This window comes from Cygnus olor, chromosome 1 (assembly GCF_009769625.2).
Source record: "Cygnus olor isolate bCygOlo1 chromosome 1, bCygOlo1.pri.v2, whole genome shotgun sequence".
NCBI lineage: Eukaryota > Metazoa > Chordata > Aves > Anseriformes > Anatidae > Cygnus > Cygnus olor.
Window position 1 is genome coordinate 201,701,695 of NC_049169.1, and position 21,676 is coordinate 201,723,370.

A 21,676-nucleotide genomic window follows, 5' to 3' on the forward strand; every position below is an offset into this window, starting at 1 on the left:
CCAGCGTGGCACAGCTGTGGCTCTGCCGCTGAAAGCTTCTCCACAGCTTGTTCTTAAAGCAACGAGCAGGGAATCTTCCTGCGGCTGCCCAGGGCTTTCCTCTCGCAGCCCCGCCAGAGCCCGCCTCAAGCAACCTCTCCGCCAGCTCCACTGGCTCCGCTACCTGGTGCCCGCTTCTCTGGGAGTCCTTCACAGTGCCTAGAGCCACAGGCCTCTGGCTGCCCGGACACGGGAGGAATCCCTGCTCCTGCTCCTGCTCCAGCTGCACTGCCAGGGCTGCCTGATGGGCGTCCAAGCTCGAGCGCGGTCTCTGCTGATGTGTGGGGAGTCAGCCAAAGAGCCAGGAAGCTTACCCAGGTGACCGAGCAGAGCACCTCCTGGCAGAGCAGGTAACGCGCAGTTGATGGGAGCAGTTAGGGAGCTAAGCTGACTCCCCTGAGAAATACCGACCTGGGGCTGAGCCGGGGGCACTGGCTGGAAGGAGCCAGAGGTGCCTGCCAATCCGGACCTTGCTGTGGGTGTGTGAGACGGTGTCCCTGGGGTGTCCGACGTCAACCACTGGGGCTGTGTGATGCGTGGGCGGTGGCGTACCCAAAGGCCATTGTGACACGGAGGGGTACCCATGGCAACGGTGTCCCTTATAAGGCCCGAGCCCCGGGCTGCCCATTCACTCTCAGGAGAGCAGCTCTCTCAGGAGGCAGCAGCTCGCCTGGGTGCCCGTTGGAGTTCTCGGTCAGAGGACCTGGAGCACACCATGGAGCAGCAGAATAAGGATCACTCCCAGCCCGCTGAAGGGCAGCAGAGGGTACAGGAGCGGCGCCAGGTGAGGCTCAGGGAGCAAGACAGGGACAGCAGCGTGACGGGATGGCACGGAGAGCACCAGGGTGGGAACGGTGCTGGAGCAAGCTGGCCAGCTGGCCCTGAACACCTCCAGCCTGGACACAGTTATTCCCAAACCTGGGGTTTCTCCATGAAGAGCCGACCCCCCAGGACAGCCAAAGCCCGCGTGGCCCTGGCATTTCTGTGCCCAGAGGCACAAAGAGCAGCGTGGCCTACTTCAACCTGGCCGTCCGCAACCAGGAGCTGCCTCCATCGTCCCTCCATGCGGACAGGCTGCCGGTGCGGTCGTGCCCAGAGAGCGTGCGTCACACTGGCAGCTGCCACACGGAGTCGGGAGCCCCAGGAGGGTTCGGAAGAACATCTTTGGCAGCCCTGGCAGCCTCCGATGAGCAGGCAGCACTTGCAGGAGGAGACAGGCAGGGCATTACCCTGGCAAGCCGAGCCCCGCTGTGCGTGGTCAGCTGCCAGGGCATGAATGGGGCCACTGCAGGGCAGCTCACAGGAGCACCATTAGGGGGACGTGGAGGGGAATGGCAGAAATGACCAAAGTAACCCGGCCTTTCTCCTCAGTTTCTCTTGCAGATGGAGAAGCTGCAAGACATGAAGACGCTGCCACACAGTGGGGTGCGGCAGGAAGAGAGAATCCATCTGCCAGCCATGCCGCCTTTCCCAAGGCAGGCAGCGACTCAGGCAGCAGCACCCAAGCAAGCGCGTGCAGCACAGACATCGTCATCTGAAAGGGTCACTTGCAAGCTGCCCCGTCTACAAGCAACAGCCTCTGCATCTTCAGCTGCAGGAAGGGCAAAGGCGTTGGGCACAGAGGCCCACAGCCACCAAGAGCTTCTGCCACCTCTTCCGTGCATCTCTGGTGAGAGGGACAAGGCAGTGAGGGCAGGGAGCCGGGAACGTGGCCCACACAGCCCTGTGGCCCCTGACGAGGACATGGAGTACACAGTACGGTCCTTCGTCTCCACAGTCATAAGAAACGCTCTAGCCTGCAACGAGGAAGCCAACAGCAAAGCAAGGCTTTCTCCCTCAGGCAGAGGTCCCGGGACCAAAGGCTACAGAACACCACCTCTCACCACAGCAGTGCCCCAAAATGGGAAGAAGAAGAGTCAGCACTCGTCCAAAAGCAGCCCTGCAGCCCCTGCCGAAGAAATTGAAGACCCAGTAAAGGCCTTTGTCTCCGCTGCCATTAACAGTGCCATAGCCCGGAACCAGGGAGCCATGAGGGAGGCAAGGCTTTCTCCCTTGGGCAGACGTCCCAGGAGCAAAGGCCGCATAACACCACCACTCCTCACAGCAGTGCCCCAGAACTGGAAGAAGAGTCAGCACCCTGCCAAAAACAGCCCTGCAGCCTCCGCCGAGGACATGGAAGACCCAGTAAAGGCCTTCGTCTCCAGTGTCATTAGCAGTGCTATAGCCTGCAACGAGGGAGCCACGAGGGAGGCAGAGCTTCCTCCCTTGTGCAGAGGTCCCAGGAGCAAAGGCCACAGAACACCACCTCTCCTCACAGCAGTACCCCAGGATTGGAAGAAGAGTCGGCAGGCTGCCCCACACTGCCCCACAGACTCTTTCGCAGCACTGCGGGACACAGCACAGTCCCTTGTGTCTGAAGTCCTGGCAAAGACAATGGCTGAAAGCTGGGAACACGGCCAACGGCCTGCAGAACTGGTGGACCTGGCACACACGGGGTGCACAGTGACATCAACAAGAGCAGTCGAGGTCCAGACAGACACGGACAGCAGGTGGACCACTGCTCTGCCAGGGCGCCATCACCAGGCACGTTCAGGAAAACCGGCTGCCGGCAGGGACCCTGCACCAGCAAGCCCAGACAGGGGTGAGAAGCAAGGGCAGCAGAGACAGATACACATCAAACCCAGGCAGGGGAGCGGCAAGGATGGGACAAGCCAGGGCCGGGGCAGGAAAGAAAGAGGTCCTGAGAGATGGGATGAAGAGGAAGAAATTATCATCTTCAACTCCTGGATAAACCCCAGCTTCCCCAGCCTCTTCCAGGAGCCACAGGCCTTTCCCCAGAAAGTGTGCAGCTCACCCAGCAGCGTGGACAGGGAGGCTGCAGCACAAGAAGCAGAACCCCCAACAAGAGTCTCTCTTGGCTCACCGGACACTGAAACATCGCCTGCTTGCCTGGAAGAGAGGCACGGCACGCCTCTCACCGCAACAGCACCGGCAGAGAGCAGGCCAGCAAGTCCTCCGTCAGCCCCTGCTTTTGAAGATGAGCGCTACAGAGCGCCTCCCCAGACACGTGGGGCTCAAGAGTCAAAGCCATCAGCCTGTCCCACCCCCAGTGAGCACAGCACTGCGGTGATGGCTGAGAGGCAGGGACGTGCCCAACATGCCCCCAGTGCCTGTGATGAAGATCTGCATGAAGCAGCCCGGACCCTCGTTTCCGCAGTCCTAAGACAAGCTGTAGCCATGAGCCAGGGAGCCACGAGCAAGGCACCAACTGCTCCCTCGGCCACAGGACCCAGGGTGCCTCCTCCCACAGCAGAGCCTGCAGACTCTGCATCCTCAGCATCTGCCTTAGCTGGAGCACTGGGGGACCTGGCACACACAGGGTGCACAGTGACAGCAACAAGATCAGCCGGGGTCCAGACAGACGCGGAGAGCAGGGGGACCACTGCTCTGCCAGGGCCTGACCCCCGGGTATGTGCAGGAACAACGGCTGCCAGCAGAGACCCTGCACCAGCCAGCCCAGACACGGGTGAGGAGCAAGGGCAACAGAGAGAGCAAAACATCAAACCCACGCAGGGGAGCGGCAACGAGGGGACAAGCCAGGGCCGGGGCAGGGAAGAAAGCGGTCCTGTGGCATCGGATGAAGAGGAAGAGATTGTCATCTTCAACTCCTGGATCAACCCCAGGTTCCCCAGCCTCCTCCAGGAACCACAGGCCTTTCCCCAGGAAGAGGGCAGCTCATCCAGCAGCGTGGACACGGAGGCTGCAGCAGAAGCAGCAGAACCCCCAACAAGCGCCTCTCTTGGCTCACTGGAGCCCACGGACACTGCACCATCAGCTGCTCCCCTGGCAGAAGGTCCAGGGGAAGAGAGGCACGGCACGCCTCTCACCGCAACAGCACCGGCGGAGAGCAGGCCAGCAAGTCCTCCATCAGCGCCTGCTTTTGAAGATGAGGGGAAGAGAGCGCCTCCCCTGATACGTGGGGCTCCAGAATCAAAGCCATCAGCCTGTCCCACCCCCAGTGAGCACAGCACTGCGGTGATGGCTGAGAGCCAGGGACGTGCCCAACTTGCCTCCAGTGCCTGTGACGAAGATCTGTATGAAACAGCCCGGATCATCGTCTCTGCAGTCCTACGCCATGCTGTAGCCATGAGCCAGGGAGCCACGAGCAAGGCACCAACTGCTCCCTCGGCCACAGGACCCAGGGTGCCTCCTCCCACAGCAGAGCCTGTAGACTGTACATCCTCGGCCTCTGCCTTGGCTGGAGGTGCTGTAGGGGAAGCCACGGAAGCCCCTCTCACTGCAGCAGCGGCGCCACAAGAAGAAGTGGCTTCTCCTATGACTGCAGATCTTCTCAGGGAGGACATCACAGATCTCAGTCCAGCAGCAGCTGATGAAGCAGGAGCAGCAGCTACTCCCTTGGCTATGGTTCCGGGGCACCAGGTAAGCACAGCACGCGTGGTGGGCACCAGGCACCGAGGGCAGCCAGAGGCAGAAGTAGCGCGTGGGGTGTGCGTGCTGGGGAGCTGCCTGCTGCTCTCCATTTCCAGACGCCCCAGGCACAAGGGCTGACATCCCTCTCACCACCTGCCTGTGCTCTTGCTCTCCCCATGCAGGTTGCCGCCGAGCAGGGAGGCCAAGCGCAGTCCTCCTCCTGCACCAGAGATACGCCAGCGGATGAGCCAGCAACGTCCCAGACACAAGCACCGTCCCAGGGTCTGTTGGCCGGGCCTGTTCAGCGCAACGAGCAGCACCAAGGACTAGGTTGGCAGCACCACGCGCCGGGGGGCTGGCTGGTCCTGGACCACCCCTCCCCGGGGAAAGGCCTTGGAGGGGGGGAAAGGCTTGCCCAGCACCCGCTCAGGCCCTAACCTACACCTCTCTGTCCCCCCCAGGCATCCTTGACCTCGCACAAGCCCCAGCGCGCCAGCCACGGCCCTCCCGCGTCAGGAGGGCACTTCGGGCTCTGCGCAGGGCTTTCTGCTGCAGCTGCATCGCAGGACAGCGAGAGTAGCAGCGCCCGGCTGCCAGCACCAGGACGGCGCTCGGAGGTGGCAGCTGGCCCTCAGGAAGCTTTGCAGCGCCCACAGAAGCATCACTGGGAGGCACAGGACAGCGCCCCAGGAATTCAGATGCCCCACCACATCCTGCCCCCAGCCTCAGCTCAGCTGCGGCTGCTTTCTGCTGTGAATAAAAGCTCAGGCAGACGTTTGCCCCCAATGCTCCTCTCTGTGTCGTCGATCTCAGGAGAAAGAGTGGTGCAGGCCATGCCAACCTGGCACCCTGGGCCTGTCCCAGTCATAGAATTATAGAATCATAGAATCGCTTAGGTTGGAAAACACCTCAGAGATCATCACCTCCAACCGTTATCCTAGCACCGCCGAGTCTACCACTGAACCGTGTCCCTAGGCACCAGATTCACATGGCTTTCGAATACCTCCAGGGATAGTGACTCAACTACTTCCCTGGGCAGCCTGTTCGAATGCTTCACAACCCTTTCACTGAAGAAATTTTGCCCAGTATCCACCTAAACCTCCCCCGGCGCCACTTTTTCCTCTTCTGCTATCGCCCGTTGCTTGGGAGAAGGGACTGACCCCCGTCGCACTACAACCTTCTCTGAGGTCCTTGGACAGAGTGATAAGGTCTCCCCCCAGCCTCCTTTCCTCTAGGCTACATAACCCCAGCTCCCTCAACACTCCTCACACGACTTGCTCCCTAGGCCCTTCAGCTGCTTCTTTGCCCTTCTTTGGACACGCTCCAGGACCTCCCCGTCCTTCTTGGCGTGACGGCCCCAAAACTGAACATGGTATTCACAGTGCGGCCTCACCAGAGCTGAGTACAGGGGGAGAATTAGGTTCACAAACTACGTGACGCTTACTGCTATTCCGTATATGTACAATTTTATTTGACCAACCTTTAATTTCTCCTGTTCCTTTTGTTTTTCATCTCTCATGACTAAAGGGCCCGTGATTTTTGTTTTTACTGATTTTGCACTGCTTGTGCTGTTTTTCTTAGCTATCCTCCTCATTTGGCGACTGTGGGACATTCCCCTTATCTGTTTAACGTACTTCACCTGCTATGCTACTGCCATGCCTGCACAATCACGTTTGAAAATGCAAGGTTAGTGGAATTCTCCACTGCAAAAACCTGACGTGCTGTCAGCAGCCTGCAAGCACCCAAGAGGAGGAAGCGCTGCAACAGCTGTTGCTCACCAACCAGCTGCCCAGCAAGGAAAAGGCAGTCAGTAGGACATGTGTCAGGACACTTTTGCTGCCGATGTGGCCAAATTCACGTAAGAAAGAAACGGGAAAAGTTTCTTTCTTATGTGGGACTCCGTGAAGACAGGCAAAGTTCTCCGAGAGCTGAAAGGTGGGCTTCTTTCCATGGAGGAGCTCAAAGCCCCCCATGGACAGCCCCAGTTTAATAAGGAAGGAGGCACCCAGCCCAGGTACTAAGACACGCTGAAAAGCAAGAAAGGAGGAACAGTATTGAAGCATTTCTGGGACTGGAAATCCCGTGTGGGACTTCTCCAATAAAGAAGATGGGCCCTTGTGCTTTGGCCACTGCTCATGGGAAGGTGCCAGATGGCGTCACTCTGGAGAGCCCTGGAGATGGCCTCAGTGTCTGGGAGTTTCCCAGCTCCCTTCTTTTTGCCCTCTAACGAAGATCTGGGCTAGTAAGAGCAGAGCCAACACCCTCAGCTCAGGAAAATCCCTCCACGGGGTTCCCAACTAATAGGGACAGCCTTGAGAACCGGCTCCGACTACATGCTGGCTTGCCCAATCAGGCCATAGGCAACGCACAAGCGCCAGGCGGTACGGATCCCGTCCTTCTGCTGGAGCTGGGCTTTTTTGTGCATATTGCCAGAGCAGCAACGGGCCCCTGGCACATCTGCAGTTTGCAGGCTACCGCTGGGGTGTTACTTCTGCTTGAGGAGGCGTTCTGTGGGGTGGCAGCTCCTGGAAGGAGCAGAGTATGAGGGGAGGACGAGGCTGCAAAGCCCACCTTGTTCAGTGCGAACTGCCTGTGCATGTAGTGGGATATTGCATCCCCAACTTTCCCAGTCCCTGGAAAGCAAACCCCCCAAATCCCCCTTCAGCCGTGCCCTGGGGACGGCAACAAGGCCGCCAATGCCATGCTGCAGGCTGGCACGGCCCGCAGATCCCAGGCTGCCAAGCCTAATGCGCCGCCGCCAAGCAGGCGCCAGCTGCCAGAGGCTGCAGGAAGGTTCCAGAAGCAGCGGCAGCGCCCCGCGCAGGGGCAGCCACGAGTGCAGGAGCCGCTCGTGGGATGTGGGCTCAGGGGCAGACGCCCGCCCCTGCAGGGGACAAGGCCCACCCAGAGCCTGCCCACCGGCATGGGCCTGCCCAGACATCCTGGGGGGAAGCCCTGGCCACAGCCAGTGATCGGGGGGGATGCAGAAGCCCCTCACAAATGATGACGAAAAACAGGGCCCACCAAGTGAGAGGCCATGTCACTTACAATGGAACCCTGCGGTACTTGGAGAAAAGAGGCACTGTCTCTCCAGACAGCAGGTTTCCTTCCGCACAAAGAAAAAGAAAGGCCTCATGTGTCTAGATGCCGCCCGCCATCCCCCACAGCCGTGCTGGGGACAGCCCAAGGCCTCAGCCAGCTTGTGGCACAGGGGGAAACCAGAACTGCAAAATGGCCGCCAGGGCTGTCAGAGGATGGGTCGGGAGCTGCCCAAGGTTAGTGGAATTAGTTGGGATCTTATCAGTGTTTATAAATACCTGAAGTGTGGCAGACAGAGGGATTTGGCCAACCTCTTTTCAGTGGTTTGTGGGGACAGGACAAGGGGTAATGGCCACAAGATGGAGCCCAGGAAGTTCCGCACCAACATGCAAAAGGACTTCTTCACGGTGAGGGTGACGGAGCACTGAAACAGGCTGCCCAGGGAGGTTGTGCAGTGTCCTTCTCTGGAGATATTCAAGGCCCGTCTGGACACCTACCTGGGCAGCCTGCTCTAAGGAACCTGCTTTGGCAGGGGGCGTTGGACCCGATGATCTCTCGAGGTCCCTTCCAACCCCAACAATTCTGTGATTCTGTGAAATTTCCACTGCAAAAACACCTGCCGCTGCAAAAACACAACTTTGTTTCTCACAGTGCCCCCCTCTTCTTTTCTTACTCCTCTTGCTGTTTCTGCACTTCTTCACATCCCCCGCTCTTCTCTTTTTCCAACATTACGGCCCAATAGTTTTCTTCCGATGTCACGGGGGATGACAGATTCGCAGTGCCATTATCTTTATAATACCAACAAATAGCTGTTTGAGCCAATTCCATTCAGGTAGCCACAAAGGTCACTTTCTCCCGAATGTTTCTAAATCCCCAGGAAGTGTCATCTTGAGCCGCTCTGTGTAGGATTTGTTTCTTTCCCAAATATTTTTGAGATCAGTCAAATTCGCCCCTTTTGATCTACATACGTACAGCAGCTAGCATTAATTACAGTACACGCTCTCCTGTGAGGCTAATAATAAATCAAATACCATTTGGTTCTGGAGTACTAGTTTTGGCAAGCTTGTTACCTCCTCTTGTAGTGCCTGGACTGCATGCAGAGTGTTATTTTCTAGTTCTACAATGAGTGAAATTCCCTGTTTCAGTTTACGAGAGGATTATCTGGAGTCCTCTTAATTCTGCGTGCGGTCTCAAGGGGGCTTTGGCGTTGTGGGTCTTCCATAATAGGTACATTTGGAATTATTGCCCCCAGGGTGCAAGCTCCCTTCCAGCCAAGGGGCAACACCTTCCTGGATTTATTGCCGCATAGCCAGTACCACCCCTTGCCATTCGGGACAGGCCATTCTCATGTTGTATCTGCGGTACAAAAACTTCTAAACTGTTCCTTAGATAACGCTCCTGCCTTCCTCTTTGTCACACTCAAAAGGTTTAAGAACAAAATAGGATTACAAGATACGCCACCGGGCCCATGTATTGGGCACCGCCAATCGACACTTGGATAAAACAGCACTTCCTTTTCGAGCTGTCATGCGCTTCGTTCGACTCCGGCCGTTCCCCTCACGGAGAATACAGAACCACGGATCGGAACTCCGCGCTCGCTTCGCAGCGATGCTGCGTCTCACTCCCACAGCACAATCACGCAATCACGCAGAGAGGCCCCTTAAACTTCTCATTCATACTGCAAGGATATATCACTTAGAACAATAACCAGACTTTTTTGTATCGTCTCTGGCCGAGTTCCTCGAGGAGTCACTCACTTCACAACAATACTTTGGCTCAAACACATACACATATACTTCGCTGCTGGTGCAGCTACTGCTGCCTCCGGTGCAATATTAGGATTAGAGGGAGCATTGCTTGATTCCTCCTCCGAAAAAGGAGTCTTACTGTTTACATATAAACTTAAAGCCAGAATTTTCATCAGACCAGCATTGTGGACAAAAGGGTGAAGTTCCTTTTAATGGCTTTTCAGGGCAGACAATTAGACAATATCTAACCATTGCTTTTTTTTTTTTTTTTTTTTCTTTTTCCCTAGTTTTTGGGTTGTTTTTCCAATTCCTTTTCTTTCTCCCCAAAGGACTGCCTTTACGCACAATTCCGAGGATTCTGCTTCTGAAGATCTCCAAGGATGGAGACTCCACAACCTCTCTGGGCAACCTGTTCCAGCAAAGACACCGTTGTGTTACCAACACTGTTTCAGCCGCAACTCTGGAGCACAGGACCTGCTTCAGCAGCCAGAGAAGCTGCGGGCTAAACACCAGCGTGGCACAGCTGTGGCTCTGCCGCTGAAAGCTTCTCCACAGCTTGTTCTTAAAGCAACGAGCAGGGAATCTTCCTGCGGCTGCCCAGGGCTTTCCTCTCGCAGCCCCGCCAGAGCCCGCCTCAAGCAACCTCTCCGCCAGCTCCACTGGCTCCGCTACCTGGTGCCCGCTTCTCTGGGAGTCCTTCACAGTGCCTAGAGCCACAGGCCTCTGGCTGCCCGGACACGGGAGGAATCCCTGCTCCTGCTCCTGCTCCAGCTGCACTGCCAGGGCTGCCTGATGGGCGTCCAAGCTCGAGCGCGGTCTCTGCTGATGTGTGGGGAGTCAGCCAAAGAGCCAGGAAGCTTACCCAGGTGACCGAGCAGAGCACCTCCTGGCAGAGCAGGTAACGCGCAGTTGATGGGAGCAGTTAGGGAGCTAAGCTGACTCCCCTGAGAAATACCGACCTGGGGCTGAGCCGGGGGCACTGGCTGGAAGGAGCCAGAGGTGCCTGCCAATCCAGACCTTGCTGTGGGTGTGTGAGACGGTGTCCCTGGGGTGTCTGGACGTCAACCACTGGGGCTGTGTGATGCGTGGGCGGTGGCGTACCCAAAGGCCATTGTGACACGGAGGGGTACCCATGGCAACGGTGTCCCTTATAAGGCCCGAGCCCCGGGCTGCCCATTCACTCTCAGGAGAGCAGCTCTCTCAGGAGGCAGCAGCTCGCCTGGGTGCCCGTTGGAGTTCTCGGTCAGAGGACCTGGAGCACACCATGGAGCAGCAGAATAAGGATCACTCCCAGCCCGCTGAAGGGCAGCAGAGGGTACAGGAGCGGCGCCAGGTGAGGCTCAGGGAGCAAGACAGGGACAGCAGCGTGACGGGATGGCACGGAGAGCACCAGGGTGGGAACGGTGCTGGAGCAAGCTGGCCAGCTGGCCCTGAACACCTCCAGCCTGGACACAGTTATTCCCAAACCTGGGGTTTCTCCATGAAGAGCCGACCCCCCAGGACAGCCAAAGCCCGCGTGGCCCTGGCATTTCTGTGCCCAGAGGCACAAAGAGCAGCGTGGCCTACTTCAACCTGGCCGTCCGCAACCAGGAGCTGCCTCCATCGTCCCTCCATGCGGACAGGCTGCCGGTGCGGTCGTGCCCAGAGAGCGTGCGTCACACTGGCAGCTGCCACACGGAGTCGGGAGCCCCAGGAGGGTTCGGAAGAACATCTTTGGCAGCCCTGGCAGCCTCCGATGAGCAGGCAGCACTTGCAGGAGGAGACAGGCAGGGCATTACCCTGGCAAGCCGAGCCCCGCTGTGCGTGGTCAGCTGCCAGGGCATGAATGGGGCCACTGCAGGGCAGCTCACAGGAGCACCATTAGGGGGACGTGGAGGGGAATGGCAGAAATGACCAAAGTAACCCGGCCTTTCTCCTCAGTTTCTCTTGCAGATGGAGAAGCTGCAAGACATGAAGACGCTGCCACACAGTGGGGTGCGGCAGGAAGAGAGAATCCATCTGCCAGCCATGCCGCCTTTCCCAAGGCAGGCAGCGACTCAGGCAGCAGCACCCAAGCAAGCGCGTGCAGCACAGACATCGTCATCTGAAAGGGTCACTTGCAAGCTGCCCCGTCTACAAGCAACAGCCTCTGCATCTTCAGCTGCAGGAAGGGCAAAGGCGTTGGGCACAGAGGCCCACAGCCACCAAGAGCTTCTGCCACCTCTTCCGTGCATCTCTGGTGAGAGGGACAAGGCAGTGAGGGCAGGGAGCCGGGAACGTGGCCCACACAGCCCTGTGGCCCCTGACGAGGACATGGAGTACACAGTACGGTCCTTCGTCTCCACAGTCATAAGAAACGCTCTAGCCTGCAACGAGGAAGCCAACAGCAAAGCAAGGCTTTCTCCCTCAGGCAGAGGTCCCGGGACCAAAGGCTACAGAACACCACCTCTCACCACAGCAGTGCCCCAAAATGGGAAGAAGAAGAGTCAGCACTCGTCCAAAAGCAGCCCTGCAGCCCCTGCCGAAGAAATTGAAGACCCAGTAAAGGCCTTTGTCTCCGCTGCCATTAACAGTGCCATAGCCCGGAACCAGGGAGCCATGAGGGAGGCAAGGCTTTCTCCCTTGGGCAGACGTCCCAGGAGCAAAGGCCGCATAACACCACCACTCCTCACAGCAGTGCCCCAGAACTGGAAGAAGAGTCAGCACCCTGCCAAAAACAGCCCTGCAGCCTCCGCCGAGGACATGGAAGACCCAGTAAAGGCCTTCGTCTCCAGTGTCATTAGCAGTGCTATAGCCTGCAACGAGGGAGCCACGAGGGAGGCAGAGCTTCCTCCCTTGTGCAGAGGTCCCAGGAGCAAAGGCCACAGAACACCACCTCTCCTCACAGCAGTACCCCAGGATTGGAAGAAGAGTCGGCAGGCTGCCCCACACTGCCCCACAGACTCTTTCGCAGCACTGCGGGACACAGCACAGTCCCTTGTGTCTGAAGTCCTGGCAAAGACAATGGCTGAAAGCTGGGAACACGGCCAACGGCCTGCAGAACTGGTGGACCTGGCACACACGGGGTGCACAGTGACATCAACAAGAGCAGTCGAGGTCCAGACAGACACGGACAGCAGGTGGACCACTGCTCTGCCAGGGCGCCATCACCAGGCACGTTCAGGAAAACCGGCTGCCGGCAGGGACCCTGCACCAGCAAGCCCAGACAGGGGTGAGAAGCAAGGGCAGCAGAGACAGATACACATCAAACCCAGGCAGGGGAGCGGCAAGGATGGGACAAGCCAGGGCCGGGGCAGGAAAGAAAGAGGTCCTGAGAGATGGGATGAAGAGGAAGAAATTATCATCTTCAACTCCTGGATAAACCCCAGCTTCCCCAGCCTCTTCCAGGAGCCACAGGCCTTTCCCCAGAAAGTGTGCAGCTCACCCAGCAGCGTGGACAGGGAGGCTGCAGCACAAGAAGCAGAACCCCCAACAAGAGTCTCTCTTGGCTCACCGGACACTGAAACATCGCCTGCTTGCCTGGAAGAGAGGCACGGCACGCCTCTCACCGCAACAGCACCGGCAGAGAGCAGGCCAGCAAGTCCTCCGTCAGCCCCTGCTTTTGAAGATGAGCGCTACAGAGCGCCTCCCCAGACACGTGGGGCTCAAGAGTCAAAGCCATCAGCCTGTCCCACCCCCAGTGAGCACAGCACTGCGGTGATGGCTGAGAGGCAGGGACGTGCCCAACATGCCCCCAGTGCCTGTGATGAAGATCTGCATGAAGCAGCCCGGACCCTCGTTTCCGCAGTCCTAAGACAAGCTGTAGCCATGAGCCAGGGAGCCACGAGCAAGGCACCAACTGCTCCCTCGGCCACAGGACCCAGGGTGCCTCCTCCCACAGCAGAGCCTGCAGACTCTGCATCCTCAGCATCTGCCTTAGCTGGAGCACTGGGGGACCTGGCACACACAGGGTGCACAGTGACAGCAACAAGATCAGCCGGGGTCCAGACAGACGCGGAGAGCAGGGGGACCACTGCTCTGCCAGGGCCTGACCCCCGGGTATGTGCAGGAACAACGGCTGCCAGCAGAGACCCTGCACCAGCCAGCCCAGACACGGGTGAGGAGCAAGGGCAACAGAGAGAGCAAAACATCAAACCCACGCAGGGGAGCGGCAACGAGGGGACAAGCCAGGGCCGGGGCAGGGAAGAAAGCGGTCCTGTGGCATCGGATGAAGAGGAAGAGATTGTCATCTTCAACTCCTGGATCAACCCCAGGTTCCCCAGCCTCCTCCAGGAACCACAGGCCTTTCCCCAGGAAGAGGGCAGCTCATCCAGCAGCGTGGACACGGAGGCTGCAGCAGAAGCAGCAGAACCCCCAACAAGCGCCTCTCTTGGCTCACTGGAGCCCACGGACACTGCACCATCAGCTGCTCCCCTGGCAGAAGGTCCAGGGGAAGAGAGGCACGGCACGCCTCTCACCGCAACAGCACCGGCGGAGAGCAGGCCAGCAAGTCCTCCATCAGCGCCTGCTTTTGAAGATGAGGGGAAGAGAGCGCCTCCCCTGATACGTGGGGCTCCAGAATCAAAGCCATCAGCCTGTCCCACCCCCAGTGAGCACAGCACTGCGGTGATGGCTGAGAGCCAGGGACGTGCCCAACTTGCCTCCAGTGCCTGTGACGAAGATCTGTATGAAACAGCCCGGATCATCGTCTCTGCAGTCCTACGCCATGCTGTAGCCATGAGCCAGGGAGCCACGAGCAAGGCACCAACTGCTCCCTCGGCCACAGGACCCAGGGTGCCTCCTCCCACAGCAGAGCCTGTAGACTGTACATCCTCGGCCTCTGCCTTGGCTGGAGGTGCTGTAGGGGAAGCCACGGAAGCCCCTCTCACTGCAGCAGCGGCGCCACAAGAAGAAGTGGCTTCTCCTATGACTGCAGATCTTCTCAGGGAGGACATCACAGATCTCAGTCCAGCAGCAGCTGATGAAGCAGGAGCAGCAGCTACTCCCTTGGCTATGGTTCCGGGGCACCAGGTAAGCACAGCACGCGTGGTGGGCACCAGGCACCGAGGGCAGCCAGAGGCAGAAGTAGCGCGTGGGGTGTGCGTGCTGGGGAGCTGCCTGCTGCTCTCCATTTCCAGACGCCCCAGGCACAAGGGCTGACATCCCTCTCACCACCTGCCTGTGCTCTTGCTCTCCCCATGCAGGTTGCCGCCGAGCAGGGAGGCCAAGCGCAGTCCTCCTCCTGCACCAGAGATACGCCAGCGGATGAGCCAGCAACGTCCCAGACACAAGCACCGTCCCAGGGTCTGTTGGCCGGGCCTGTTCAGCGCAACGAGCAGCACCAAGGACTAGGTTGGCAGCACCACGCGCCGGGGGGCTGGCTGGTCCTGGACCACCCCTCCCCGGGGAAAGGCCTTGGAGGGGGGGAAAGGCTTGCCCAGCACCCGCTCAGGCCCTAACCTACACCTCTCTGTCCCCCCCAGGCATCCTTGACCTCGCACAAGCCCCAGCGCGCCAGCCACGGCCCTCCCGCGTCAGGAGGGCACTTCGGGCTCTGCGCAGGGCTTTCTGCTGCAGCTGCATCGCAGGACAGCGAGAGTAGCAGCGCCCGGCTGCCAGCACCAGGACGGCGCTCGGAGGTGGCAGCTGGCCCTCAGGAAGCTTTGCAGCGCCCACAGAAGCATCACTGGGAGGCACAGGACAGCGCCCCAGGAATTCAGATGCCCCACCACATCCTGCCCCCAGCCTCAGCTCAGCTGCGGCTGCTTTCTGCTGTGAATAAAAGCTCAGGCAGACGTTTGCCCCCAATGCTCCTCTCTGTGTCGTCGATCTCAGGAGAAAGAGTGGTGCAGGCCATGCCAACCTGGCACCCTGGGCCTGTCCCAGTCATAGAATTATAGAATCATAGAATCGCTTAGGTTGGAAAACACCTCAGAGATCATCACCTCCAACCGTTATCCTAGCACCGCCGAGTCTACCACTGAACCGTGTCCCTAGGCACCAGATTCACATGGCTTTCGAATACCTCCAGGGATAGTGACTCAACTACTTCCCTGGGCAGCCTGTTCGAATGCTTCACAACCCTTTCACTGAAGAAATTTTGCCCAGTATCCACCTAAACCTCCCCCGGCGCCACTTTTTCCTCTTCTGCTATCGCCCGTTGCTTGGGAGAAGGGACTGACCCCCGTCGCACTACAACCTTCTCTGAGGTCCTTGGACAGAGTGATAAGGTCTCCCCCCAGCCTCCTTTCCTCTAGGCTACATAACCCCAGCTCCCTCAACACTCCTCACACGACTTGCTCCCTAGGCCCTTCAGCTGCTTCTTTGCCCTTCTTTGGACACGCTCCAGGACCTCCCCGTCCTTCTTGGCGTGACGGCCCCAAAACTGAACATGGTATTCACAGTGCGGCCTCACCAGAGCTGAGTACAGGGGGAGAATTAGGTTCACAAACTACGTGACGCTTACTGCTATTCCGTATATGTACAATTTTATTTGACCAACCTTTAATTTCTCCTGTTCCTTTTGTTTTTCATCTCTCATGACTAAAGGGCCCGTGATTTTTGTTTTTACTGATTTTGCACTGCTTGTCCTGTTTTTCTTAGCTATCCTCCTCATTTGGCGACTGTGGGACATTCCCCTTATCTGTTTAACGTACTTCACCTGCTATGCTACTGCCATGCCTGCACAATCACGTTTGAAAATGCAAGGTTAGTGGAATTCTCCACTGCAAAAACCTGACGTGCTGTCAGCAGCCTGCAAGCACCCAAGAGGAGGAAGCGCTGCAACAGCTGTTGCTCACCAACCAGCTGCCCAGCAAGGAAAAGGCAGTCAGTAGGACATGTGTCAGGACACTTTTGCTGCCGATGTGGCCAAATTCACGTAAGAAAGAAACGGGAAAAGTTTCTTTCTTATGTGGGACTCCGTGAAGACAGGCAAAGTTCTCCGAGAGCTGAAAGGTGGGCTTCTTTCCATGGAGGAGCTCAAAGCCCCCCATGGACAGCCCCAGTTTAATAAGGAAGGAGGCACCCAGCCCAGGTACTAAGACACGCTGAAAAGCAAGAAAGGAGGAACAGTATTGAAGCATTTCTGGGACTGGAAATCCCGTGTGGGACTTCTCCAATAAAGAAGATGGGCCCTTGTGCTTTGGCCACTGCTCATGGGAAGGTGCCAGATGGCGTCACTCTGGAGAGCCCTGGAGATGGCCTCAGTGTCTGGGAGTTTCCCAGCTCCCTTCTTTTTGCCCTCTAACGAAGATCTGGGCTAGTAAGAGCAGAGCCAACACCCTCAGCTCAGGAAAATCCCTCCACGGGGTTCCCAACTAATAGGGACAGCCTTGAGAACCGGCTCCGACTACATGCTGGCTTGCCCAATCAGGCCATAGGCAACGCACAAGCGCCAGGCGGTACGGATCCCGTCCTTCTGCTGGAGCTGGGCTTTTTTGTGCATATTGCCAGAGCAGCAACGGGCCCCTGGCACATCTGCAGTTTGCAGGCTACCGCTGGGGTGTTACTTCTGCTTGAGGAGGCGTTCTGTGGGGTGGCAGCTCCTGGAAGGAGCAGAGTATGAGGGGAGGACGAGGCTGCAAAGCCCACCTTGTTCAGTGCGAACTGCCTGTGCATGTAGTGGGATATTGCATCCCCAACTTTCCCAGTCCCTGGAAAGCAAACCCCCCAAATCCCCCTTCAGCCGTGCCCTGGGGACGGCAACAAGGCCGCCAATGCCATGCTGCAGGCTGGCACGGCCCGCAGATCCCAGGCTGCCAAGCCTAATGCGCCGCCGCCAAGCAGGCGCCAGCTGCCAGAGGCTGCAGGAAGGTTCCAGAAGCAGCGGCAGCGCCCCGGGCAGGGGCAGCCACGAGTGCAGGAGCTGCTCGTGGGATGTGGGCTCAGGGGCAGACGCCCGCCCCTGCAGGGGACAAGGCCCACCCAGAGCCTGCCCACCGGCATGGGCCTGCCCAGACATCCTGGGGGGAAGCCCTGGCCACAGCCAGTGATCGGGGGGGATGCAGAAGCCCCTCACAAATGATGACGAAAAACAGGGCCCACAAAGTGAGAGGCCATGTCACTTACAATGGAACCCTGCGGTACTTGGAGAAAAGAGGCACTGTCTCTCCAGACAGCAGGTTTCCTTCCGCACAAAGAAAAAGAAAGGCCTCATGTGTCTAGATGCCGCCCGCCATCCCCCACAGCCGTGCTGGGGACAGCCCAAGGCCTCAGCCAGCTTGTGGCACAGGGGGAAACCAGAACTGCAAAATGGCCGCCAGGGCTGTCAGAGGATGGGTCGGGAGCTGCCCAAGGTTAGTGGAATTAGTTGGGATCTTATCAGTGTTTATAAATACCTGAAGTGTGGCAGACAGAGGGATTTGGCCAACCTCTTTTCAGTGGTTTGTGGGGACAGGACAAGGGGTAATGGCCACAAGATGGAGCCCAGGAAGTTCCGCACCAACATGCAAAAGGACTTCTTCACGGTGAGGGTGACGGAGCACTGAAACAGGCTGCCCAGGGAGGTTGTGCAGTGTCCTTCTCTGGAGATATTCAAGGCCCGTCTGGACACCTACCTGGGCAGCCTGCTCTAAGGAACCTGCTTTGGCAGGGGGCGTTGGACCCGATGATCTCTCGAGGTCCCTTCCAACCCCAACAATTCTGTGATTCTGTGAAATTTCCACTGCAAAAACACCTGCCGCTGCAAAAACACAACTTTGTTTCTCACAGTGCCCCCCTCTTCTTTTCTTACTCCTCTTGCTGTTTCTGCACTTCTTCACATCCCCCGCTCTTCTCTTTTTCCAACATTACGGCCCAATAGTTTTCTTCCGATGTCACGGGGGATGACAGATTCGCAGTGCCATTATCTTTATAATACCAACAAATAGCTGTTTGAGCCAATTCCATTCAGGTAGCCACAAAGGTCACTTTCTCCCGAATGTTTCTAAATCCCCAGGAAGTGTCATCTTGAGCCGCTCTGTGTAGGATTTGTTTCTTTCCCAAATATTTTTGAGATCAGTCAAATTCGCCCCTTTTGATCTACATACGTACAGCAGCTAGCATTAATTACAGTACACGCTCTCCTGTGAGGCTAATAATAAATCAAATACCATTTGGTTCTGGAGTACTAGTTTTGGCAAGCTTGTTACCTCCTCTTGTAGTGCCTGGACTGCATGCAGAGTGTTATTTTCTAGTTCTACAATGAGTGAAATTCCCTGTTTCAGTTTACGAGAGGATTATCTGGAGTCCTCTTAATTCTGCGTGCGGTCTCAAGGGGGCTTTGGCGTTGTGGGTCTTCCACAATAGGTACATTTGGAATTATTGCCCCCAGGGTGCAAGCTCCCTTCCAGCCAAGGGACAACACCTTCCTAGATTTATTGCCACATATCCAGTACCAACACTCTAATTCTGTGCAATTGAGTCCCTTTTATGCATTAATTCATTAAGAATTCTTGTAAGGAGAAGTTGAATATTTACAATAGTTAGTTTTAACAGTTTTAATCTTAAAAATCTTTGCAAAGGCTCATACTTTGACTGGCCAAATTAAAGAACCAGAATTTCATTGGTGTACCCCACAGAAGGGAAAGGCTAACAAATCGTCTTCTTCTTGTGGGTCTGTGTTTCCTGGCAGAGGCTGGGGAAGCTGGGGTTGATCCAGAAGTTGAGGCTGATGATCTCTTCATCTTCATGCCATCTCACAGGATTCATTTCTTTCCTGCCTGGGTTTGATGTTTAGCTTTCTCTTTTGACCTTGCTTCTCAACCCTGCCTTGGCTAGCTGGGACAGGGGCTCTGCCGGCAGCTGTGGTTCCTTCACGTTCCTGGGGATCGGGCCCTGGCAAAGCAGTGGTCCACCAGCTCTCCATATCTGTTTGGACCTCGACTGCTGTTGTTGATGTCACTTTATACTCTCTGTGTGCCAGGTCCCCCAGGGCTGCTGGTATTGGCTCTATTGCCAGCTTTCAGACATCATCTTCGCCAGGACTTGAGACACAAGAGACTGTGTTGTGTCCCACAGTGCCGTAAAAGAGTCTGTGGGGCTGTGTGGGGCAGGGTGTTCTGCGTGCTTTGCTCCTGGGAGGTTTGCCCCAGGTAGAAAGCCTTGCCTCCCTCATGGCTCCCTCGTTCCAGGTTACAGTATTGCTCATGGCAGTGGAGACAAGGGCCGTTACTGTGTCTTCCATGTCCTTGGCAGGGGCTGCAGGGCCATGTGGGGCAGGGTGCTAACTCTTCTTCCAATTGTGGGGCATTGCTGTGTTGAGAGGTGGTTAGAGGTGGCCTTGGTTCCCAGCTTAGTCAGCTCAGTTGCGGCCCTAGAGAAAAGATGCTCCCTGAGTGCACAAATAGAGAGAGAGCAAAGCTGCTCCCTGACAGAGTGTCTCCCGACCCATCCTCTGACAGCCCTGGCGGCCATTTTGCAGTTCTGGTTTCCCCCTGTGCCACAAGCTGGCTGAGGCCTTGGGCTGTCCCCAGCACGGCTGTGGGGGATGGCGGGCGGCATCTAGACACATGAGGCCTTTCTTTTTCTTCGTGCGGAAGGAAACCTGCTGTCTGGAGAGACAGTGCCTCTTTTCTCCAAGTACCGCAGGGTTCCATTGTAAGTGACATGGCCTCTCACTTTGTGGGCCCTGTTTTTCATCATCATTTGTGAGGGGCTTCTGCATCCCCCCCGATCACTGGCTGTGGCCAGGGCTTCCCCCCAGGATGTCTGGGCAGGCCCATGCCGGTGGGCAGGCTCTGGGTGGGCCTTGTCCCCTGCAGGGGCGGGTGTCTGCCCCTGAGCCCACATCCCACGAGCGGCTCCTGCACTCGTGGCTGCCCCTGCCCGGGGCGCTGCCACTGCTTCTGGAACCTTCCTGCAGCCTCTGGCAGCTGGCGCCTGCTTGGCGGCGGCGCATTAGGCTTGGCAGCCTGGGATCTGCGGGCCGTGCCAGCCTGCAGCATGGCATTGGCGGCCTTGTTGCCGTCCCCAGGGCACGGCTGAAGGGGGATTTGGGGGGTTTGCTTTCCAGGGACTGGGAAAGTTGGGGATGCAATATCCCACTACATGCACAGGCAGTTCGCACTGAACAAGGTGGGCTTTGCAGCCTCGTCCTCCCCTCATACTCTGCTCCTTCCAGGAGCTGCCACCCCACAGAACGCCTCCTCAAGCAGAAGTAACACCCCAGCGGTAGCCTGCAAACTGCAGATGTGCCAGGGGCCCGTTGCTGCTCTGGCAATATGCACAAAAAAGCCCAGCTCCAGCAGAAGGACGGGATCCGTACCGCCTGGCGCTTGTGCGTTGCCTATGGCCTGATTGGGCAAGCCAGCATGTAGTCGGAGCCGGTTCTCAAGGCTGTCCCTATTAGTTGGGAACCCCGTGGAGGGATTTTCCTGAGCTGAGGGTGTTGGCTCTGCTCTTACTAGCCCAGATCTTCGTTAGAGGGCAAAAAGAAGGGAGCTGGGAAACTCCCAGACACTGAGGCCATCTCCAGGGCTCTCCAGAGTGATGCCATCTGGCACCTTCCCATGAGCAGTGGCCAAAGCACAAGGGCCCATCTTCTTTATTGGAGAAGTCCCACACGGGATTTCCAGTCCCAGAAATGCTTCAATACTGTTCCTCCTTTCTTGCTTTTCAGCGTGTCTTAGTACCTGGGCTGGGTGCCTCCTTCCTTATTAAACTGGGGCTGTCCATGGGGGGCTTTGAGCTCCTCCATGGAAAGAAGCCCACCTTTCAGCTCTCGGAGAACTTTGCCTGTCTTCACGGAGTCCCACATAAGAAAGAAACTTTTCCCGTTTCTTTCTTACGTGAATTTGGCCACATCGGCAGCAAAAGTGTCCTGACACATGTCCTACTGACTGCCTTTTCCTTGCTGGGCAGCTGGTTGGTGAGCAACAGCTGTTGCAGCGCTTCCTCCTCTTGGGTGCTTGCAGGCTGCTGACAGCACGTCAGGTTTTTGCAGTGGAGAATTCCACTAACCTTGCATTTTCAAACGTGATTGTGCAGGCATGGCAGTAGCATAGCAGGTGAAGTACGTTAAACAGATAAGGGGAATGTCCCACAGTCGCCAAATGAGGAGGATAGCTAAGAAAAACAGGACAAGCAGTGCAAAATCAGTAAAAACAAAAATCACGGGCCCTTTAGTCATGAGAGATGAAAAACAAAAGGAACAGGAGAAATTAAAGGTTGGTCAAATAAAATTGTACATATACGGAATAGCAGTAAGCGTCACGTAGTTTGTGAACCTAATTCTCCCCCTGTACTCAGCTCTGGTGAGGCCGCACTGTGAATACCATGTTCAGTTTTGGGGCCGTCACGCCAAGAAGGACGGGGAGGTCCTGGAGCGTGTCCAAAGAAGGGCAAAGAAGCAGCTGAAGGGCCTAGGGAGCAAGTCGTGTGAGGAGTGTTGAGGGAGCTGGGGTTATGTAGCCTAGAGGAAAGGAGGCTGGGGGGAGACCTTATCACTCTGTCCAAGGACCTCAGAGAAGGTTGTAGTGCGA

At 57.1% G+C, this 21,676-nt stretch overlaps 2 protein-coding genes across 2 annotated transcripts; both read left to right on the forward strand.

Moving 5' to 3' along the window:
- Positions 1-545: 545 nt before the first annotated feature.
- On the forward strand, positions 546-5,256 carry LOC121063686 (sialidase-like). Its single transcript, XM_040544347.1, has 5 exons — positions 546-823; positions 1,411-3,111; positions 3,685-4,479; positions 4,653-4,800; positions 4,932-5,256. Exons 1-5 carry the CDS (start codon positions 623-625, stop codon positions 5,048-5,050), a joined length of 2,964 nt encoding a protein of 987 aa, XP_040400281.1. The 5' UTR covers positions 546-622; the 3' UTR covers positions 5,051-5,256.
- A 3,601-nt stretch (positions 5,257-8,857) lies between these two features.
- On the forward strand, positions 8,858-15,023 carry LOC121063687 (sialidase-like). The gene is made up of 5 exons (XM_040544348.1): positions 8,858-10,590; positions 11,178-12,878; positions 13,452-14,246; positions 14,420-14,567; positions 14,699-15,023. The coding sequence occupies exons 1-5, from the start codon at positions 10,390-10,392 to the stop codon at positions 14,815-14,817; spliced, it is 2,964 nt and encodes a 987-aa protein (XP_040400282.1). The 5' UTR covers positions 8,858-10,389; the 3' UTR covers positions 14,818-15,023.
- The last annotated feature ends 6,653 nt before the right edge of the window (positions 15,024-21,676 follow it).